This window comes from Oncorhynchus mykiss, chromosome 28, assembly GCF_057628025.1.
Source record: "Oncorhynchus mykiss isolate SJ-2025 chromosome 28, ASM5762802v1, whole genome shotgun sequence".
Classification (NCBI taxonomy): domain Eukaryota; kingdom Metazoa; phylum Chordata; class Actinopteri; order Salmoniformes; family Salmonidae; genus Oncorhynchus; species Oncorhynchus mykiss.
In genome coordinates, this window is record NC_143049.1 from 34,738,021 (window position 1) to 34,760,391 (window position 22,371).

General features: G+C 42.6%; 1 protein-coding gene across 2 annotated transcripts; it reads left to right on the top strand.

Annotated features, from left to right (window-relative positions):
• The first annotated feature begins 12,048 nt into the window (after nt 1-12,048).
• Nucleotides 12,049-21,925, top strand: pigr (polymeric immunoglobulin receptor). 2 transcript variants are annotated; one of them, XM_036966765.2, is made up of 10 exons: nt 12,049-12,224; nt 13,745-13,968; nt 14,420-14,543; nt 15,033-15,114; nt 19,284-19,438; nt 20,012-20,083; nt 20,246-20,345; nt 20,442-20,533; nt 20,750-20,796; nt 21,525-21,925. In XM_036966765.2, the coding sequence occupies exons 1-10, from the start codon at nt 12,173-12,175 to the stop codon at nt 21,600-21,602; spliced, it is 1,026 nt and encodes a 341-aa protein (XP_036822660.2). In that variant the 5' UTR covers nt 12,049-12,172; the 3' UTR covers nt 21,603-21,925. The 2 variants fall into 2 exon arrangements, 1 of the variants encoding a protein (XP_036822660.2); XR_016492788.1 differs by having other exon boundaries at nt 12,061-12,224; nt 19,288-19,438.
• Nucleotides 21,926-22,371: the final 446 nt, after the last annotated feature.

Sequence of the window (22,371 nt, forward strand, 5' to 3'; positions counted from 1 at the left end):
AAACTGCATCCCGATGTACCATATTGAATTCTGGAGTCCCCCCACCACACCTCCTTCCATCCACATCTCTCTCTCTCTCTCTCTCTCTCTCTTTCTCTGATACAACACCCTACAATGGGTATAAATGAATAAAAACTTTAATTAGATGGGGACATAAGAGACACTAATTGCTCTGCTTGATAGCCCGTTTGGATTGCTGATCCTCTTGTGTAGGTTAGTCTATTGTAATACACAGTAGCCATTTGTCTGAATCTATATTGAACAAAAATATGAACACAACATGCAACAATTTCAAAGATTTTGCTAAGTTACTATTCATATAAGGAAATCAAACAATTTAAATACATTCATTAGGCCCTGATCTATGTTTTTCACAGGACTGGGAAGAGGTCCAGCCATGGGTGGTCCAGCCAATCAAAATGAGTTTTTCCCCACAAAAGGGCTTTATTTCAGACAGAAATACTCCTCAGCACCTCCCCCCTCAGATGATCCCATAGTTGAAGAAGCCGGAGGTGGAAGTTCTGGATTGACGTCATGTACCGATGCGCACGACTATTGGCTGCAGTAAGAAACCATCGCCATCTGCGCCCATTCAACATAGCCTAGATTTGCATTTTTATTACTTCTAAACAAAATAACTTTTTTGGGGTTCTCATACACTTACAATGATGTTTTGATTTTTGCTTGAAAAATTCCTAAGATGATCTTCGCAATATAACTATTTTGGGATGCAGCAGTTGTTAGCTAGAATGCTAACGCTCATTAATATAGTCTGTAGCGAAAGCTAGCCAAAAAGCCATTTTACTGGTTGAAGTTAATGCAGTATAATGCAGTTGATTTGCGATGATGACAAAAACATTATATTAAGCAGGACATTCATATGAGCCTTAAAATCCAATTAAATCCAAAAGCACTCAAACGCAACATTTAAATAGAGGCTTTTTTTGCTGGCGTTCTATAAGAACTCCCCATTGTTCTGCGACCAACTTGCGCGCATCGCCCTCGTGCGGCAATGTTTGCAAACACAGGAAGGGGTCTGTACAGATTTGTTAAAAGGTTTGTCAACACATACTAAACATGGTTGATGAAAATATACCAAAATGGGTTCAAAGCAGCCTGCATTGAGGACCAGATAGAAGATACTCCATGTTAGAAAATATACTGTAGCCTAGATCTATTCAAACCAGGTTACGGCCCATTGTAATACAGCCTGGAATCAAACCAGGGTCTGTAGTGACACCTCTTGCACTGAGATGCAGTGCCTTAGACCTCTGCGCCACTCGAGAGCCCCAGTCATTGGTTGTATGAGTGTAGGATGGAACTGCGAATACAGTCATGCCCACACACTCTCTCACTTCCTACAGTCACTGACACCTTTCATTCAATGGGCTTTGCACATAGGCCTAATGAGTCCACACTTTTCACAGGAGCTGCATGGGCAAAAATAATGTCCAATATTAAGAAAAAACAGGAATGTCTGTTTTGCTGTCTATGATAGTTTAATTAGACATTGGTTGTTGGCTACTGTGAGCCTCCACTGGCAGAAAAATAACCAATTGCGTTATAGATCACCAGCAGCCTGCTTGAAATTGGCCAAGAAGGCGATATCTCTGTTGACGAAATCTCTCTAACGATATCTCTGTGACGATATCCCTGTAACAATATCTCAGATATCGCTGCAACGATATCTCTCTAACGATAGCTCTGCGACAATATCTCTGTAACAATATCTCAGATATCTCTGCGACGATATCTCTCTAACGATAGCTCTGTGACTCTTAGACAAAACTGTCTATCAACCAAAGAACATTCTCAAATCTCCATCGTTAATGTAATTCCCTCGCGCGACTCTTGGCTGCAGTAAGAAACCATCGCCATCTGCGCCCATTCAACATAGTCTAGATTTGCATTTCTGTTACTTCCCAACAAAAAAAGTATTTGGGGTTCTCATATGCTTACAATTATTTTTGCTTGAACAGTAGCTAAGATTATATTTGGTAGTGATCTTTGCAAAATAAGCATTTTGCATGCAGCAGTTGCTAGCTAGAATGCTAACGTTCATTGATATAGGCTGTAGCAAAAGCTAGCCAAAGAGCCATTTACTGGTTAAGGTTGAAATCTTTTTTAAGTATAATGCAGTTGATTTGCGATGATGACTCAAACATTATAATAAGCAGGACATTCATACGAGCCTTTAAAATCCAATGAAAATCCAAAAGTAGTGTGAAATGCACTCATAAGCAACATTTAAATAGAGGCTTTTTTTGCTGGCGTTCTATAAGAACTCCCTATTGTTCTGAAACCAACTTGCTCGCATCGCCCTCGTGCGGCAATGTTTGCAAACGCAGGAAGGGGTCTGTACAGATTTGTTAAAAGGTTTGTCAACACATGCTAAACATGATTGATGAAAATATACTAAAATGGGTTCAAAGCAGCCTGCATTGAGGACCAGAAAGAAGATACTCCATGTTAGAAGACAATATATACTGTATTTTTATTTATCTATTTTATTTTACCTTTATTTAACGAGGCAAGTCAGTTAAGAACTCATTCTTATTTACAATGACGGCCTACCAAAAGGTTAAAGGCCTCCTGCGGGGACGGGGGCCTGGGATTAAAAATATAAATACAATACAATGTAAATATTGGACAAAACACACATCACGACAAGAAAGACAACACAACACTACATAAAGAGAGACCTAAGGCAACAACATAGCAAGGCAGCAACACATGACAACACAGCATGGTAGCAACACAACATGACAACAACATGGTAGCAGCACAAAACAGGGTACACACATTATTGGGCACAGTCAACAGCACAACGGTCAAGAAGGTAGAGGCAACAATACATCACACAAAGCAGCCACAACTGTCAGTAGGACTGTCCATGAGTGAGTCTTTGAATGAAGAGATTGAGATAAAACTGTCCAGTTTGAGTGTTTGTTGCAGCTCGTTCCAGTCACTAGCTGCAGCGAACTGAAAAGAGGAGCGACCCAGGGATGTGTGTACCTTGGGGACCTTTAACAGAATGTGACTGGCGGGTGTTGTATGTGGAGGATGAGAGCTGCAGTAGATATCTCAGATAGGGGGGAGTGAGGCCTAAGAGGGTTTTATAAATAAGCATCAACCAGTGGGTCTTGCGACGGGAATACAGATATGACCAGTTTACAGAGGAGTATAGAGTTCAGTGATGTGTCCTATAAGGAGCATTGGTGGCAAATCTGATGGCCGAATGGTAAAGAACATCTAGCCACTTGAGAGCACCCTTATCTGCCGATCTATAAATCATGTCTCCGTAATCTAGAATGGGTAGGATGGTCATCTGAATCAGGGTTAGTTTGGCAGCTGGGGTGAAAGAGGACCGATTACGATAGAGGAAACCAAGTCTAGATGTAACTTTAGCCTGCAGCTTTGATATGTGCTGAGAGAAGGACAGTGTACCGTCTAGCTGGATGATTACATTCTTAATTAAACTATCATGAACAATAAAACCGACATTGCCATTTTTTCTTTATATTGGACATTATTTTTGTCCATGCAGCTTCTGTGAAAGTGTAGACTCGTTAGGCCTATGTGCAAAGCCCATTGAATGAACGGTGTCAGTGACTGTAGGAAGTTAGATCGTGTGCGGGCATGACTGTATTCACAGTTCCATCCTACACTAAATACAACCAATGATAAATCAGTGTTACGCATTAAAAACTGCGTGTACTGTATGCAGGCGGATCAATTTGCTTGAACAGTTCAGATTGTCTCGTCAAAGCTCTATCCTGTAGATCAGGGGTGGGAGGTACAAAGGAACACTATCCTGTAGATCAGGGGTGGGAGGTACAAAGGAACACTAGATTTCCTTCATGTCAATCCATTAGGAGGTGTGTTCCAATGGATCTCTTCTCTTCTTCTACTGCATAATGATGGCCTCACATCCTTTACTCTGGCAGTATGTATGCAAGTATACGTATATGCATCATACATTCAACATATTCTGCCTCATTCAATGAATGGGTGGCTTTCCCAGTAATGCTTGCAAATGTCCTTAACTCTTATGTCAGGTTGAGAGTTAACCATGGATGAATAGCAAAGAAATGCTGAAGAGATTGAAGCCAAACGGATTTCAGATGTAAGATATCCATGGTGATTGCTATCTGACATCTACTATTCAGTGTCGACCTGTGAACATCAATAAAGACCATGGCATGAAGTTGGATAATTACACTCTTAGAAACAAGGTGCTATCTAGAACCTAAAAGGGGTCTTCGGGTGTCCCCATAGGAGAGCCCTTTGAAGAACCCTTTTTGGTTCCAGGTAGAAACCTTTTGGTTCTAGGTAGAACTCTTTTGGTTCTAGGTAGAACTCTTTTGGTTCTAGGTAGAACTATTTTGAGTTCCAAGTACACAGAGAGTTCCTTTACACAGAGGGTTCTACCTGGAACCCTGGGGCCAGGGTTGGAAAATAGCAGAGTGCTGGCCTTTACAAATGTTAATTGCCAAAGAGCACTAGCACCTCAATGCCAGCCTTTGCATTTTGTTACACCAGAAGTAAATTCATTTCCAATGGATCGCTGCATTTGTCTTGCAGAGGCAGACAACGTGCTTTCTGTGTGGTGCATACGTTTGATTTAACGGGGCGGCAGGGTAGCCTAGTGGTTAGAGCGTTGGACTAGTAACCGGAAGGTTGCAAGTTCAAATCCCCGAGCTAACAAGGTACAAATCTGTCGTTCTGCCCCTGAACATAATTTGTTCTTAAGTGACTTGCCTAAAGGTTAAAAAACAACAAATGTATGCGTTAAACTGTATGCATATGTGGCTTGACAGAAATTGTAGTGAACGTTGTTGCAAACCATTGTTGTTGTGATCGAGGCGTTAACTCCAGCCGAAAACAGAACCCTAAAAGTGTCAACAACTTTGATGCATGTCCCTGGCGCTCGAGAGCCAGGCTGCCCAGCACTACGCACTCCTGCCACCATCATTACTCACACCTGCTTCCCTCGTCACGCACATCAGTGATTCATTGGACTCAATTACCTGTGTTATTAGCTCTCCTTTAACTGTCTGTTCCCCAGCTCTGTTCCCCGCTTCAGCATTAATTGTCGTATGTTGTTGTGTTTACCCGGTTCTGAAGCTGGTCCTGTCCTATGTCTGTGCAAAATTAAATGTTCACTCTCCGTACCCGCTTTTCTACTCCAGCGTTGGTTCTTACAGAATGCTGGCTTTTCGGTTGGTGGTGCTGCCGTCGGGTCCGGGGACCTTAGTTGGCTTGTCGTGCTTCCAGGCCCTAGCTGGCTCGAGAGGTTTCTGTGCCCCGGTTGGCTCAGCAGGGGCCCATCCCACGTCAGGCCTCAGCCGGATTGTCAGGCTTTTACACCTCAGCTGGCTCGTCAGGATCCCACATCCCAGCAGGATCATCAGGCTTTCACAACTCAACTGAATCGTCAGGTTCCCACGTCCCAGCAGGATCATCAGGCTCACAACTCAACCGGATCGTCAGGTTCCCACGTCCCAGCAGGATCATCAGGCTTTCACAACTCAGCCGGCTCATCAGGATCCCACGTCCCAGCAGGATCATCAGGCTTTCACAACTCAACCGGATCGTCAGGTTCCCACATCCCAGCAGGATCATCAGGCTTTCACAACTGAACCGAATCGTCAGGTTCCCACGTCCCAGCAGGATCATCAGGCTTTCACAACTCAACTGAATCGTCAGGATCCCACGTCCCAGCAGGATCATCATGCTTTCACAACTCAACTGAATCGTCAGGATCCCACGTCTCAGCAGGATCATCAGGCTTTCACAACTCAACTGAATCGTCAGGATCCCACGTCCCAGCAGGATCATCAGGCTTTCACAACTCAACTGAATCGTCAGGTTCCCACGTCCCAGCAGGATCATCATGCTTTCACAACTCAACTGAATCGTCAGGATCCCACGTCCCAGCAGGATCATCAGGCTTTCACAACTCAACTGGATCGTCAGGTTCCCACGTCCCAGCGGGATCATCAGGCTTTCACAACTCAACTGAATCGTCAGGTTCCCACGTCCCAGCAGGATCATTAGGATTTCACAACTCAACCGGATCGTCAGGTTCCCACGTCTCAGCCGGTTCGCCAGAATCCCACGCCTCTGCTGGTTCGTCGGGCTTCTATGCCCCAGCCGGCTGGTCCAGCACCCATGCCTCGGCCGGCCCGTCAGGCTCTCCCAGGTGGGACACCGGGTGGAGCCCCTAGAAGGGGGGGTACTGTCAAGCCTGCTCCTGCTCTCCCTCCCTTGTACTCTGACCTCCTTGGGTAGGTGGAGGGAGTCTGGAAGAGCATCTAGGAATCTTTTGTTGTCCGAGAATTTATAGCACGGCTTTTGATGATCCTTGATTGGGGTCTGAGCAGTTTATTGCAAACATAATAAAATGGTGGTCCGGTAGTCCAGGATTATGAGGAAAAACATTAAGATCCACAATATTTATTTTACAGAACAAAACTTGGTCCAGAGTATGACTGTGACAGTGAGTAGGTCCAGAGACATGTTTGACAAAACCCACTGAGTCGATGATGGCCCCGAAAGCCTTTTGGAGTGGGTCTGTGGACTTTTCCATGTGAATATTAAAGTCACCAAAAATTATAATACTACAGTGCCTTGCGAAAGTACTCCGCCCCCTTGAACTTTGCGACCTTTTGCCACATTTCAGGCTTCAAACATAAAGATATAAAACTGTATTTTTTTGTGAAGAATCAACAACAAGTGGGACACAATCATGAAGTGGAACGACTTTTATTGGATATTTCAAACTTTTTTAACAAATCAAAAACTGAAAAATTGGGCGTGCAAAATTATTCAGCCCCCTTAAGTTAATACTTTGTAGCGCCACCTTTTGCTGCGATTACAGCTGTAAGTCGCTTGGGGTATGTCTCTATCAGTTTTGCACATCGAGAGACTGAAATTTTTTCCCATTCCTCCTTGCAAAACAGCTCGAGCTCAGTGAGGTTGGATGGAGAGCATTTGTGAACAGCAGTTTTCAGTTCTTTCCACAGATTCTCGTTTGGATTCAGGTCTGGACTTTGACTTGGCCATTCTAACACCTGGATATGTTTATTTTTGAACCATTCCATTGTAGATTTTGCTTTATGTTTTGGATCATTGTCTTGTTGGAAGACAAATCTCCGTCCCAGTCTCAGGTCTTTTGCAGACTCCATCAGGTTTTCTTCCAGAATGGTCCTGTATTTGGCTCCATCCATCTTCCCATCAATTTTAACCATCTTCCCTGTCCCTGCTGAAGTAAAGCAGGCCCAAACCATGATGCTGCCACCACCATGTTTGACAGTGGGGATGGTGTGTTCAGCTGTGTTGCTTTTACGCCAAACATAACGTTTTGCATTGTTGCCAAAAAGTTCAATTTTGGTTTCATCTGACCAGAGCACCTTCTTCCACATGTTTGGTGTGTCTCCCAGGTGGCTTGTGGCAAACTTTAAACAACACTTTTTATGGATATCTTTAAGAAATGGCTTTCTTCTTGCCACTCTTCCATAAAGGCCAGATTTGTGCAATATACGACTGATTGTTGTCCTATGGACAGAGTCTCCCACCTCAGCTGTAGATCTCTGCAGTTCATCCAGAGTGATCATGGGCCTCTTGGCTGCATCTCTGATCAGTCTTCTCCTTGTATGAGCTGAAAGTTTAGAGGGACGGCCAGGTCTTGGTAGATTTGCAGTGGTCTGATTCTCCTTCCATTTCAATATTATCGCTTGCACAGTGCTCCTTGGGATGTTTAAAGCTTGGGAAATCTTTTTGTATCCAAATCCGGCTTTAAACTTCTTCACAACAGTATCTCGTACCTGCCTGGTGTTTTCCTTGTTCTTCATGATGCTCTCTGCGCTTTAAATGGACCTCTGAGACTATCACAGTGCAGGTGCATTTATACGGAGACTTGATTACACACAGGTGGATTGTATTTATCATCATTAGTCATTTAGGTCAACATTGGATCATTCAGAGATCCTCACTGAACTTCTGGAGAGAGTTTGCTGCACTGAAAGTAAAGGGGCTGAATAATTTTGCACGCCCAATTTTTCAGTTTTTGATTTGTTAAAAAAGTTTGAAATATCCAATAAATGTTGTTCCACTTCATGATTGTGTCCCACTTGTTGTTGATTCTTCACAAAAAAAATACAGTTTTATATCTTTATGTTTGAAGCCTGAAATGTGGCAAAAGGTCGCAAAGTTCAAGGGGGCCGAATACTTTCGCAAGGCACTGTATCTGCCATGACTTCGAGGTTCGATAGGAATTCAGGAAACTCAGTGAGGAGTTCCCCAGCTCTGTTCCCCAGCTCTGTTCCCCGCTTCAGCATTAATTGTTGTTTGTCGTTTTGTTACCCGGTTCTGATGCTGTTCCTGTCCTGTTTTATGTCTGTGCTATATTAAATGTTCACTCTCCGTACTGCTTCTCATCTTCAGCGTCGGTTCTTACAGATACATGTTGTTCTTTCTCTGTTCAGGATCTGTTTATAAAGGTGATGTTTGGTGCACAGGAGGATGGTGGTACCTTAATTCGGGAGAACGGCTCGTGGTAATGGCCGGAGCGGAATCAGGGGAATGGTATCAAATACATCAAACACATGGTTTCCATGGTTTCCATGTGTTTGATGCCATTCCATTTGCTCTGTTCCGGCCTCCCCTCAGCAGTCTCCTGTGGTTTGGAGTCACCGTGACTGAAGGCTTGCTGTGCAGACATACTGTAACACACTTATAATCTTTGTATATGATCCAAGAAGTTTGCACCAACATGTCTACAGTACATTGCACCTGTGAAAATATATATTTCAAAATGAACTTGAACATTTAAAATTACACCAATTATAGAATATATTCTGCATGTTGGGTTCTTTTACTGGAATCTTATAGCATCCTATAAGATTGAACCATACAGTAGGATAGAACCCCATTGGAGTCCAATAGGACTGGTTCCCGAAATCTGATAGGATTTTTCTATTGGATTCTAATTGGATCCTTGTGTTGGAATCCTATTGGGTCATCAACTTGGTTATACACTATAGTTACCTTGGTTATGCACTATAGTTAACCTGGTTATGCACTATAGTTAACTTGGTTATACACTATAGTTAACTTGGTTATACACTATAGTTACCTTGGTTATGCACTATAGTTAACTTGGTTATACACTATAGTTACCTTGGTTATGCACTATAGTTAACTTGGTTATGCACTATAGTTAACTTGGTTATACACTATAGTTAACTTGGTTATACACTATAGTTAACTTGGTTATACACTATAGTTAACTTGGTTATACACTATAATTAACTTGGTTATACACTATAGTTAACTTGGTTGTACACTATAGTTAACTTGGTTTTACACTATAGTTAACTTGGTTGTACACTATAGTTAACTTGGTTATACACTATAGTTAACTTGGTTTTACACTATAATTAACTTGGTTGTACACTATAGTTAACTTGGTTATACATGACAGTTAACTTGGTTTTACACTATAGTTAACTTGGTTATACACTATAGTTAACTTGGTTGTACACTATAATTAACTTGGTTATACACTATAGTTAACTTGGTTATACACTATAGTTAACTTGGTTGTACATTATAGGTAACTTGGTTATACACTATAATTAACTTGGTTATACACTATAGTTAACTTGGTTGTACACTATAGTTAACTTGGTTATACACTATAGTTCACTTGGTTGTACACTATAGTTAACTTGGTTGTACACTATAGTTAACTTGGTTGTACACTATAATTAACTTGGTTGTACACTATAGTTAACTTGGTTATACACTATAGTTAACTTGGTTATACACTATAGTTAACTTGGTTGTACACTATAGTTAACTTGGTTATACACTATAGTTAACTTGGTTGTACACTATAGTTAACTTGGTTGTACACTATAGTTAACTTGGTTGTACACTATAGTTAACTTGGTTATACACTATAGTTAACTTGGTTGTACACTATAGTTAACTTGGTTATACACTATAGTTAACTTGGTTGTACACTATAGTTAACCTGGTTATACACTATAGCTAACTTGGCTGATTAGCATATGGAGCACCCACCCTCCAAACATCTTAGACAATTACCTATAGAGGTGGACAATGGCCACATGTGAAATATAATAACATCATAAGCAAACAATATTGAACTACCACCCTTGCCACTTGAGACGGTGACCCTGGGGAACCGTCGGCAATGTCCCCCCAGTAGCTATCTATTTGACAGCCCCAAATCCCCGGAGGTCCAAGGGACACAACGTGGGTAAACATTTGCATCTGGTCTGATTATCTTTAGGTTTCTCTTTTCCTCTCCCTATCCTAACGTAAAGAGGGTCAAATAAAAAGTAGTTTTGTATTATGTAGAGCTGACTATTATATATGAAATTAAAGCAATGTTCATATCTTTGTGTTACTCTACCTACAAATGTATTTTCCTTGTACTTTTTATTTGCATATAAGGTGAAACCCCCCCACAAAAAACTTGTGTTATTTTAACATTGTATATACGTAGTATTGTATGTTTTATTGTTATGTCTAATTCGAAGACAAGAAGTTGTATGAATAAGAATCAAATCAGAGTGAGTGTTTTGTTGAAAAAGGTGTACTGTACTGGTGGACATGAACGTGCGGCCTTTAATCAATCCCATATTGTAGTGGTGAATCAAACCAAAACGAATATAGAACAGTTGTTTCCGATCAAAGAAAATGCTGTATTTAATGTTGTTGTATTGTACTGGAACAAATGACAAGAAACTCAAATGTATTGGGTTAATTTAAGAACAAAAGTTTTTTAAAAGGATTCTGATTGGGGTGACAAAATCCTACACGACTTATCCAATCGCATTGATTTTCAATAGGTAAATCGGATTCGGATAGAGGTGACACAAAATCTTATAGAATTGTGAGAATCCTACATACATTATGATTACATTTGATTTTCAATAGGGAAAATGTAGTCCAATAGGATTCCATTAGAGGTGACAACATCCTATAGGGCTGTGAGAATCCTAAAGGATTCTATTGGAAAAATTCCCAATCCTATAGGATTTTTTTTACTTCACATATTTCCCAAGAGAGGCAATGAATGTAGCCTCCAGTAAAAACTAAGTTAATTTATTTTATTCGTTTATTAGTGGCTAATTATCACCAAACAAAATGGTATCTGAATTATAGACAAAATAATGAATAAAATTACAAAACATGTTACAATTTCCGGGGACTTTCAAACACTTTCCCCCAGTCTCCCTAATAGCTGAATTAAGAAACTTCCAATGACAATTACGTGGATATTTAAAAATAAATAAATAAACGTTGATTCAACGTTGTTTACATGTCTTTGAACCAACATGGAATTTCATGCCCAGTGGAATGATACAATAAGTTATTATTTTATTGTTCCTGAAAGTTAGCAGGATATGTTCATTATAGGCCATTAAATACGAATTAGACTAGACATTAGTCATTATACCGAAATGATCCTACAACTATAAAAGTTGTAGAGAGCAGTCATGTAGCCTGGTGGGCTATACATCACGGACGGCAAGGCCCATCATTACTTGCAGGTTACATTACGGGAAATAAAGAGCGTTTAATAAGTTATTTCCTTCTCATAAAAACGTTGTTTTTAATCAAAGTTAGTAGGCTACATAATTTATTTAAAATATCTTGAGAGGTTATTGATAAGAGGGGCCATCTCCGTGGCAGACATGTAAAAACAGGGTTGACATATAGAGCCTCACTACAACTCTAACACACACCAATTCTTTATGTGCAGCAAAACCACGCATTAAAAAACATGCATTTTAACATGCATTTTAAATGCTAAGTATGAGACTTCTACAAGAGATTAAATTATACAATTGTACAATTTTGGGCTTCATGTTGCAAAAAAAAAGGAAAAACAAAATGTTTCATGTAATGATAAAGAAACACTACATACAATAGCCTATTAGTAATCATCATTGGAGGTGATAGGAACTAAAACAACAGAGACCTGAAACGGTTAAACAAAACATCTGTAACATCTGTAGGTCATGTGACCAGCAGGAAGTGAAAGCTAGGGAACGGGTTGTTTTAGGAAACGGGTTTTGTTGATGAACCACTTGTCACAGCGCCATAGACTCACATAGTCACAGTCTGGAACATGATGACTCCTCTACTCTTCTTCGCCTTCCTCCTCCTCTCTCGTCTGCCAGGTAAGAACTGAACTCGGGTCTGGTTTCTCCTGAGACTCAGATGAACTCGTGCTCCACCTCCTCCTGGATCAACAACATTCCAGATGGAGAATCTCTAATGACAGTGTTATGGAGTCCCGGAGAAGGCTTAATCTGGGCCTGGGGAAACATGCTCTAACTTTTTAAACTCTGTAAAAGACACATTTGCTCCTCAGGATATAATGTATATAGTATATAGTGAAGTAAAGGGTAGCTAGTTATTGATCAAACTAATTTAAATGGCTGAGAAGCTCATGTTTTGTATGGTTGAATATGAAAACCATCCAAAAACCATTCTTTCATTTCTACTTGTATAAAAACACATTGTTAGAGCATTTTGATGTTATGATCAGTAAAGTGCTGAAGGGAAGCCATATTGTTTAGATTTTCTGTGTTTTCTTGCACAATATTGTATTTTTTTTTCAGTTTTCAAACATTTCACTGGCACAAGTGTCCAAATTCATGGCATTCTGTGACAGCCAGTGGAAGTAGAAAGCAACATTCTCCTGTCTCCGTCCTAAGTCCCAGACTGTATTACGCCCTCAAGCAAGCGTGTCCTTCTGGGTTTGAACCTGGCTCGTCTGCACACCGCAAGACTGTGTTAGACCGCAGAGCTAAACTCTAGGAAATAATCTCAGGGAACTAACGGAATATTCAGGTCTCAGGCAAGGGCGAGGGAGAGTGAAAAGGGGCAGGAGAAGAGAGAAGGCAGAGGGGGGGGGGAGAGTGAGAAGGGGCAGGAGAAGAGAGAAGGCAGAGGGAGTGAGAAGGGGCAGGAGAAGAGGAAGGAGAAGAGAGAAGGCAGAGGGAGATGGAGAGGGGATAAGGGTGGAGGAAAGTGGGGAGGGGGAAAAGAGCAGAGCTGACAAATCTCACTCATTGACCATGAGACACGCATTTGACCCTCTTTTCACGCTCTCAGAAGAGGGAGTAGGGAGGAGGAGGAAAGGGAAAATGAAGAGGAGAAGGAGAGAGGGGGGGACTGAGGGATGTGAAAGTGACGGTAACTATTTTCAAGAAAAACGAAACCTGAAGTGTCTTATGAAGGCGTGCTATTCCGGGTCACATTCTGTATCCTGCTTTTTTATAGATAGGACAGTTTAGGGCTGCTGGTTAAATATCAACCGTACCAGAGAGGAAACATGACTTTTAATAACATACACATTGACAGACATGTGTTAGGGCTTAATGTCATGGTTAATGACTTCTCTTCTCCCTGCCTGTAGTGTTTTTATGTAGGGTGACCTGGCAGTTGTAGAGGGGTTAGGGGTCAGGGGTTAATTAACTTATCTTCCTGCCTGTAGGCTCTCTCTGTAGGGTGACCACTGTGGGTGATCTAAGGGTTCTGGAGGGGATCAGGAGTTAATATTAGGGTGAATGACATCTCTGCTTGCTGCCTGTAGGCTCTCTCTGTAGGGTGACCACCGTGGGTGATCTAAGGGTTCTGGAGGGGGTCAGGGGTTAATATTAGGGTGAATGACATCTCTGCTCGCTGCCTGTAGGCTCTCTCTGTAGGGTGACCACCGTGGGTGATCTAAGGGTTCTGGAAGGTCGATCGGTGATGATCCCATGCCATTACGGGCCGCAATACGCCAGTTATGTGAAGTACTGGTGCCGTGGCAGTGTAAAGGACCTCTGTACCAGTCTGGTTCGCAGCGATGCCCCACGGGGACCAGCTGCAGCTGGAGAAGACAAGGTGGCCATGTTTGATGACCCGGTACAGCAGGTGGGAGGATCAGATAGTCTCTATTATTAATATCTATTAGGATATATACGTTATTGTACATTTAGTAGAATTGGCTGGTCAGTATGATGTTTAGTAGAATTGGCTGGTCAGTATGATGCTTAGTAGAATTGGCTGGTCAGTATGATGTTTAGTAGAATTGGCTGGTCAGTACGATGTCTAGTAGAATTGGCTGGTCAGTACGATGTTTAGTTGAATTGGCTGGTCAGTATGATGTTTAGTAGAATTGGCTGGTCAGTATGATGTCCAGTAGAATTGGCTGGTCAGTATGATGTTTAGTAGAATTGGCTGGTCAGTATGATGTTATATGTTTACACTGGAATTCTCCAGTCAGCAGCATAATAAAAGGGTTAATAGATGTGTATTTTTCATGTTGTCACAGTGAGCATGATGGTGGTGATGATGATGATAATGTGTTATATTTTATACCCAGGTGTTCACAGTAACAATGACAGAGCTGCAGAAGGAGGACTCTGGATGGTACTGGTGTGGTGTGGAGGTGGGAGGAGTCTGGAGTGCTGATGTCACAGCCTCCCTTCACATCAATGTTATCCAAGGTGAGAGGACACAAGCCCCCCTTCTCCCTGAAGTGTGTACTCATTTGTGCACTCGTTCACGCACCGAGTCACAGTCCCACTCCCCATTCTAACCCCTTCTCCCTTAAGTGTGCACTCATTGGCTGTGTTCTAATTGGCTGTATTCTGATTGGCTGTGTTCTGATCTTATTCACTCCCCCTTTATGCATTTAAAAGCATTAGATTGGTGCAGGCACGGCTGGAGGGAGTGTCCACCATATTCCACCATCTCACTACACCATTCCTTATAAATCTACGAGGGGGAGTGAACGAATGCACACTTCGTCAGAAGGGTAGAGAATTGGAATGTAGCCATTCACATAATGTGTGCACTCGTTTGCTCCTCCTCGGGTATCTGAAGCATTGGAGTGGTGTGCTGGTCTGGTGGTTGTTATAGTATGCTGTGGTAGTTAGTTGGTATGGCTAAACTACATGTTAATCGTAGAGTGTTGTTCTGGTGGTGCTGTACAGGTATGTCTGTGGTGAACAGCATGGTGAGTGGAGAGGAAGAGACCAGCGTCACTGTCCAGTGTCTCTACAGCCAGGGATACAGGTACGACTTGACATCACCTCTGTAGCAGGGCTGGAGAACTGCTGTCCCTGGAGAGCTACTGTCCTGTAGGTTTCACTCCAACCCTCATCTAACGCACTTGATTCAAATCTTTATAAGCTGAATCAGGTTAGTTACAACTGGGGGTGGAGTGAAAATGGACAGGAGGGTAGCTCTCCAGGAACAAGGTTAGAGTGAAAACAGACAGGAGGGTAGCTCTCCAGGAACAAGGTTGGAGTAGAATCCTACAGGAAGGTAGCTCTCCAGGAACAAGGTTGGAGTGAAAACGAACAGGAAGATAGCTCTCCAGGAACAGGGTTGGAGTAGAATCCTACAGGAAGGTAGCTCTCCAGGAACAAGGTTGGAGTAGAATCCTACAGGAAGGTAGCTCTCCAGGAACAAGGTTGGAGTAGAATCCTACAGGAGGGTAGCTCTCCAGGAACAAGGTTGGAGTAGAATCCTACAGGAAGGTAGCTCTCCAGGAACAAGGTTGGAGTGAAAACGGACAGGAGGGTAGCTCTCCAGGAACAAGGTTGGAGTATAATCCTACAGGAAGGTAGCTCTCCAGGAACAAGGTTGGAGTAGAATCCTACAGGAAGGTAGCTCTCCAGGAACAAGGTTGGAGTAGAATCCTACAGGAAGGTAGCTCTCCAGGAACAAGGTTGGAGTGAAAACGGACAGGAGGGTAGCTCTCCAGGAACAAGGTTGGAGTAGAATCCTACAGGAAGGTAGCTCTCCAGGAACAAGGTTGGAGTAGAATCCTACAGGAAGGTAGCTCTCCAGGAACAAGGTTGGAGTAGAATCCTACAGGAAGGTAGCTCTCCAGGAACAAGGTTGGAGTAGAATCCTACAGGAAGGTAGCTCTCCAGGAACAAGGTTGGAGTGAAAACGAACAGGGAGGTAGCTCTCCAGGAACAAGGTTGGAGTGAAAACGGACAGGAGGGTAGCTCTCCAGGAACAAGGTTGGAGTGAAAACCTACAGGAGGGTAGCTCTCCAGGAACAAGGTTGGAGTGAAAACGGACAGGAGGGTAGCTCTCCAGGAACAAGGTTGGAGTGAAAACGGACAGGAGGGTAGCTCTCCAGGAACAAGGTTGGAGTGAAAACCTACAGGAGGGTAGCTCTCCAGGAACAAGGTTGGAGTGAAAACGGACAGGATGGTAGCTCTCCAGGAACAAGGTTGGAGTGAAAACGAACAGGAGGGTAGCTCTCCAGGAACAGGATTGGAGTGAAAACGGACAGGAGGGTAGCTCTCCAGGAACAAGGTTGGAGTGAAAACGGACAGGAGGGTAGCTCTCCAGGAACAAGGTTGGAGTGAAAACGGACAGGAGGGTAGCTCTCCAGGAACAAGGTTGGAGTGAAAACGGACAGGAGGGTAGCTCTCCAGGAACAAGGTTGGAGTGAAAACGGACAGGATGGTAGCTCTCCAGGAACAAGGTTGGAGTGAAAACGGACAGGATGGTAGCTCTCCAGGAACAAGGTTGAAGTGAAAACGGACAGGGAGGTAGCTCTCCAGGAACAAGGTTAGAGTGAAAACGAACAGGATGGTAGCTCTCCAGGAACAAGGTTGGAGTGAAAACAGACAGAGAGGTAGCTCTCCAGGAACAAGGTTAGAGTGAAAACGAACAGGAGGGTAGCTGTCCAGGAACAAGGTTGGAGTGAAAACGGACAGGATGGTAGCTGTCCAGGAACAAGGTTAGAGTGAAAACCTACAGGAGGGTAGCTCTCCAGGAACAAGGTTAGAGGGAAAACCTACAGGAGGGTAGCTCTCCAGGAACAAGGTTGGAGTGAAAATGGACAGGATGGTAGCTCTCCAGGAACAAGGTTGGAGTGAAAACGGACAAGGAGGTAGCTCTCCAGGAACAAGGTTAGAGTGAAAACGAACAGGATGGTAGCTCTCCAGGAACAAGGTTAGAGTGAAAACTAACAGGAAGGTAGCTCTCCAGGAACAGGGTTGGAGTGAAAACCTACAAGAGGGTAGCTCTCCAGGAACAAGGTTGGAGTGAAAACCTACAGGAGGGTAGCTCTCCAGGAACAAGGTTGGAGTGAAAACCTACAGGAGGGTAGCTCTCCAGGAACAGGGTTGGAGTGAAAACCTACAGGAGGGTAGCTCTCCAGGAACAGAGTTGAAGTGAAAACGGACAGGGAGGTAGCTCTCCAGGAACAAGGTTGGAGTGAAAACCTACAGGAAGATAGCTCTCCAGGAACAAGGTTGGAGTGAAAACGAACAGGAAGGTAGCTCTCCAGGAACAGGGTTGGTGTGAAAACGAACAGGAAGATAGCTCTCCAGGAACAAGGTTGAAGTGAAAACCTACAGGAGGGTAGCTCTCCAGGAACAGGGTTGGAGTGAAAACCTACAGGAAGGTAGCTCTCCAGGAACAAGGTTGGAGTGAAAACCTACAGGAGGGTAGCTCTCCAGGAACAAGGTTGGAGTGAAAACCTACAGGAGGGTAGCTCTCCAGGAACAAGGTTGGAGTGAAAATCTACAGGAGGGTAGCTCTCCAGGAACAGGATTGGAGTGAAAACGGACAGGAAGGTAGCTCTCCAGGAACAGGTTGGAGTGAAAACCTACAGGAGGGTAGCTCTCCAGGAACAAGGTTGGAGTGAAAACCTACAGGAGGGTAGCTCTCCAGGAACAAGGTTGGAGTGAAAATCTACAGGAGGGTAGCTCTCCAGGAACAGGATTGGAGTGAAAACGGACAGGAAGGTAGCTCTCCAGGAACAGGTTGGAGTGAAAACCTACAGGAGGGTAGCTCTCCAGGAACAAGGTTGGAGTGAAAACCTACAGGAGGGTAGCTCTCCAGGAACAAGGTTGAAGTGAAAACCTACAGGAGGGTAGCTCTCCAGGAACAGGATTGGAGTGAAAACGGACAGGAAGGTAGCTCTCCAGGAACAGGTTGGAGAGTTCTGCTCTATAGAGTAGATAACCAAATCAAATCAAAGTTAATTCATTGTGCACACAGTTTAGCAGATGTTGTAGCGGGTGCAGTGAAACGTTTATGTTACTAGCTTCTAACAACGCCGTAAAAAGTAAAACAAGTACACAAATAATACAGTAAAGCATTTAAATCCTGAAATGTCAGAACAAATCCAATTAACCCAAATAGCACTGTAACAGTAATGAAGATGCAGATAAATTTACACAAGATATACTAAGAATGATATGTACAGATATATACTAGGAATGATATGTACAGCAGTAGATATACTAGGAATGATATGTACAGCAGTAGATATACTAAGAATGATATGAACAGCAGTAGATATACTAGGAATGATATGTCCAGCAGTATATATACTAAGAATGATATGTACAGCAGTAGATATACTAAGAATGATATGTACAGCAGTAGATATACTAAGAATGATATGTACAGCAGTAGATATACTAAGAATGATATGTACAGCAGTAGATATACTAAGAATGATATGAACAGCAGTAGATATACTAAGAATGATATGTACAGCAGTAGATATACTAAGAATGATATGTACAGCAGTAGATATACTAAGAATGATATGTACAGCAGTAGATATACTAAGAATGATATGAACAGCAGTAGATATACTAAGAATGATATGTACAGCACTAGATATACTAAGAATGATATGAACAGCAGTAGATATACTAAGAATGATATGAACAGCAGTAGATATACTAAGAATGATATGTACAGCAGTAGATATACTAAGAATGATATGAACAGCAGTAGATATGCTAAGAATGATATGAACAGCAGCAGATATACTAGGAATGATATGTACAGCAGTAGATATACTAAGAATGATATGAACAGCAGTAGATATACTAAGAATGATATGTACAGCAGTAGATATACTAAGAATGATATGTACAGCAGTAGATATACTAAGAATGATATGTACAGCAGTAGATATACTAAGAATGATATGTACAGCAGTAGATATACTAAGAATGATATGTACAGCAGTAGATATACAGTATATAGAATACCCTAGTATTAGAACTCCTGCTCCCAATGTGCCTTGTGGCAGAGAGAGTACATCTACAGTAGGCCTGGGATTTTGGTGCAGTTACCAGTAGGATTGTGGGTCTGTGTCTGTCTGTCTGTGTGTGTGTTGTCAGGCAGAGTGACAACTGCTGGTGTCATAGTGACTTGTGTGTGTGTGTGTGTGTGTGTGTGTGTGTTGTCAGGCAGCATGAGAAGCGTTGGTGTCGTAGTGGTGACTGGAGCTCCTGTCTGGTGACAGACGGTGAAGGGCGGTATGAAGACCAGGCAGTAGAGATCAGAGATGACCTGACCAAGGCTTTCACTGTCACCCTGAAGGGACTGGCCCGGAGAGATACAGGTCTGGAGAATATAACTCATAATAAATAATATACCATGGTGCAGTTATGTGGATTTTGATGATGAAGACAATTATCTATATATTATACTGTATCTGCAGGCTGGTAATGGTGGTGGCTATTACCATGGTGATATTCTAATGTATCTGCTGGTAATGGTGGTGGTTATTATTACCATGGTAATATTCTAATGTATCTGCAGGCTGGTAATGGTTATTATTACCATGGTAATATTCTAATGTATCTGCAGGCTGGTAATGGTTATTGTTACCATGGTAATATTCTAATGTATCTGCAGGCTGGTAATGGTTATTGTTACCATGGTAATATTCTAATGTATCTGCAGGCTGGTAATGGTTATTGTTACCATGGTGATATTCTAATGTATCTGCAGGCTGGTAATGGTTATTGTTACCATGGTGATATTCTAATGTATCTGCAGGCTGGTAATGGTTATTGTTACCATGGTAATATTCTAATGTATCTGCAGGCTGGTAATGGTTATTATTACCATGGTAATATTCTAATGTATCTGCAGGTTGGTACCGGTTATTCATATTCTCATGTGTGTGCAGGCTGGTACTGGTGTGCTGCAGGACAGCAACAGGTGGCTGTCTACATCCTGGTCACTCCTCCATCCACAACAGGTATATGATTAGATATGATCGGCTGAATCAGGAGTTAGAACAAGCAGGATTAAGAAACCTGTTGTGTGTGTGTGTGTGTGTGTGTTTGTGTTTGTGTTTGTGTTTGTGTGTGTGTGTGTGTGTGTGTGTGTGTGTGTGTGTGTGTGTGTGTTTATCCCGCAGCGCCTGCTCCTACAGTTACGTCCCCACCAGAAGAAAGCCCTCAGTCTGTTCCTGTGTCTCCTCTTCCCAGACACATAGCTAAAGGAGCAGACCACCAAAGGTAACACTGCAGACCAGGGAGGGATAGGTAACCATGGGTAGAAGTTACCACAGCTATAGGTAGCCCTGTGTGTGTGTGTGTGTGTGTGCGTTGCAGGCCACTATGGGAGTTTCCTCTGATGGTGTGTGGAGTTTTGTTCATCTTGATGGTTCTGGTGCTGCTGCCATGGAAGATACTGGACCAATACAGTGAGTCCTCTCCTGGGTATAGTGGGTTTATAAACACACAGAAGGCATGACATGGATATCACATTGGAGGTTTCTAGTGAACAAAATGCAGTCCTTATTCATAGCTAGTTCATGGAAATGTGTCCTGTTACAAGTTACATTGACGCCGTTTGCTAGTATACACTGGAATGAGCATATTATATTGCTCCTAAGCTAAACCTCACCATTTCTTTCCAGACAAAACCCACAGGACAAGACAGGCAGAGCTGGAAGCCAGAGTCAGTGTAAGTCCACTACAACTATCAGCTGATCCAGACTCAGTGTAAGTCCACTACAACTATCAGCTGATCCAGAGTCAGTGTAAGTCCACTACAACTATCAGCTGATCCAGAGTCAGTGTAAGTCCACTACAACTATCAGCTGATCCAGACTCAGTGTAAGTCCAGTACAACTATCAGCTGATCCAGAGTCAGTGTAAGTCCACTACAACTATCAGCTGATCCAGACTCAGTGTAAGTCCACTACAACTATCAGCTGATCCAGAGTCAGTGTAAGTCCACTACAACTATCAGTTGATCCAGAGTCAGTGTAAGTCCACTACAACTATCAGCTGATCCAGAGTCAGTGTAAGTCCACTACAACTATCAGCTGATCCAGACTCAGTGTAAGTCCACTACAACTATCAGTTGATCCAGAGTCAGTGTAAGTCCACTACAACTATCAGCTGATCCAGAGTCAGTGTAAGTCCACTACAACTGTCAGCTGATCCAACACACAAGGGGTGTATTCATTGCACCAATTCTGTTGCAAAATGTTTAGTCTGTTGCGAAATGTTTTGCAACATAAACCATTTACTCCAAACAGAAAATGCAAATGAGTTTCTATTGTACAAGGTCCCTCCTCGTTTCGTTTGCTTCCGTTTGTTTCTTAAACAGTAAACAGTTTCCATAATGGATAATTCCATAATTAAACACCTGTGAGTTGACTGGCTGAACCCCCCCCCCCTCCCCAGGACCCCCCAGGTGACGACTGGCAGAACACCTCTGTCGTCTTCCTCAACTCCGCCTCACAGAAGGTGTACGGTTTCTGACCCCGCCCACCCTCCAGTCACCTCTGACCTCTAACTTCCACCTTCAATCTCTGGCCACCTTTCTTCAGAGCTGGACGCCATGTTGCTGCCTCTAAATATTCCATCCATCCAACAATATGTTCAGTACCATGCTGTATGATCCTGACCTTTGGTACAGACCTGCTAAGTACCACAAATGGTAATAATGTTAGTTATTGTGATCATTACCTGACATGTTAAATAATGTTACAATGTTTACTGAAATCAGTGTGTATATAATCTACTGTAACTGTTTGTTTTGTATTACGTATTTACACCTTCTATAAAAACATTTTAAGAAAGAATTACAGGAAAGGAACTAGTTATTATGGTTCTCAGTATACTGGTTGGACAGGTTGGTACAGGAAAGGAACTAGTTATTATGGTTCTCAGTATACTGGTTGGACAGGTTGGTACAGAAAGGAAGTAGTTATTATGGTTCTCAGTATACTGGTTGGACAGGTTGGTACAGAAAGGAACTAGTTATTATGGTTCTCAGTATGCTGGTTGGACAGGTTGGTACAGAAAGGAACTAGTTATTATGGTTCTCAGTATACTGGTTGGACAGGTTGGTACAGAAAGGAACTAGTTATTATGGTTCTCAGTATACTGGTTGGACAGGTTGGTACAGAAAGGAACTAGTTATTATGGTTCTCAGTATACTGGTTGGACAGGTTGGTACAGAAAGGAACTAGTTATTATGGTTCTCAGTATACTGGTGGTTGGACAGGTTGGTACAGAAAGGAACTAG

Bases quoted from the DNA above. Each gene is read 5' to 3' on its own strand.
- pigr (XM_036966765.2), top strand. From the start codon at position 12,173: ATGATGACTCCTCTACTCTTCTTCGCCTTCCTCCTCCTCTCTCGTCTG. The intron at 12,225-13,744 runs GTAAGAACTGAA...CGCTGCCTGTAG, and splicing joins CCTCCTCTCTCGTCTGCCAG to GCTCTCTCTGTAGGGTGACC. The intron at 14,544-15,032 runs GTGAGAGGACAC...GGTGCTGTACAG, and splicing joins TCACATCAATGTTATCCAAG to GTATGTCTGTGGTGAACAGC.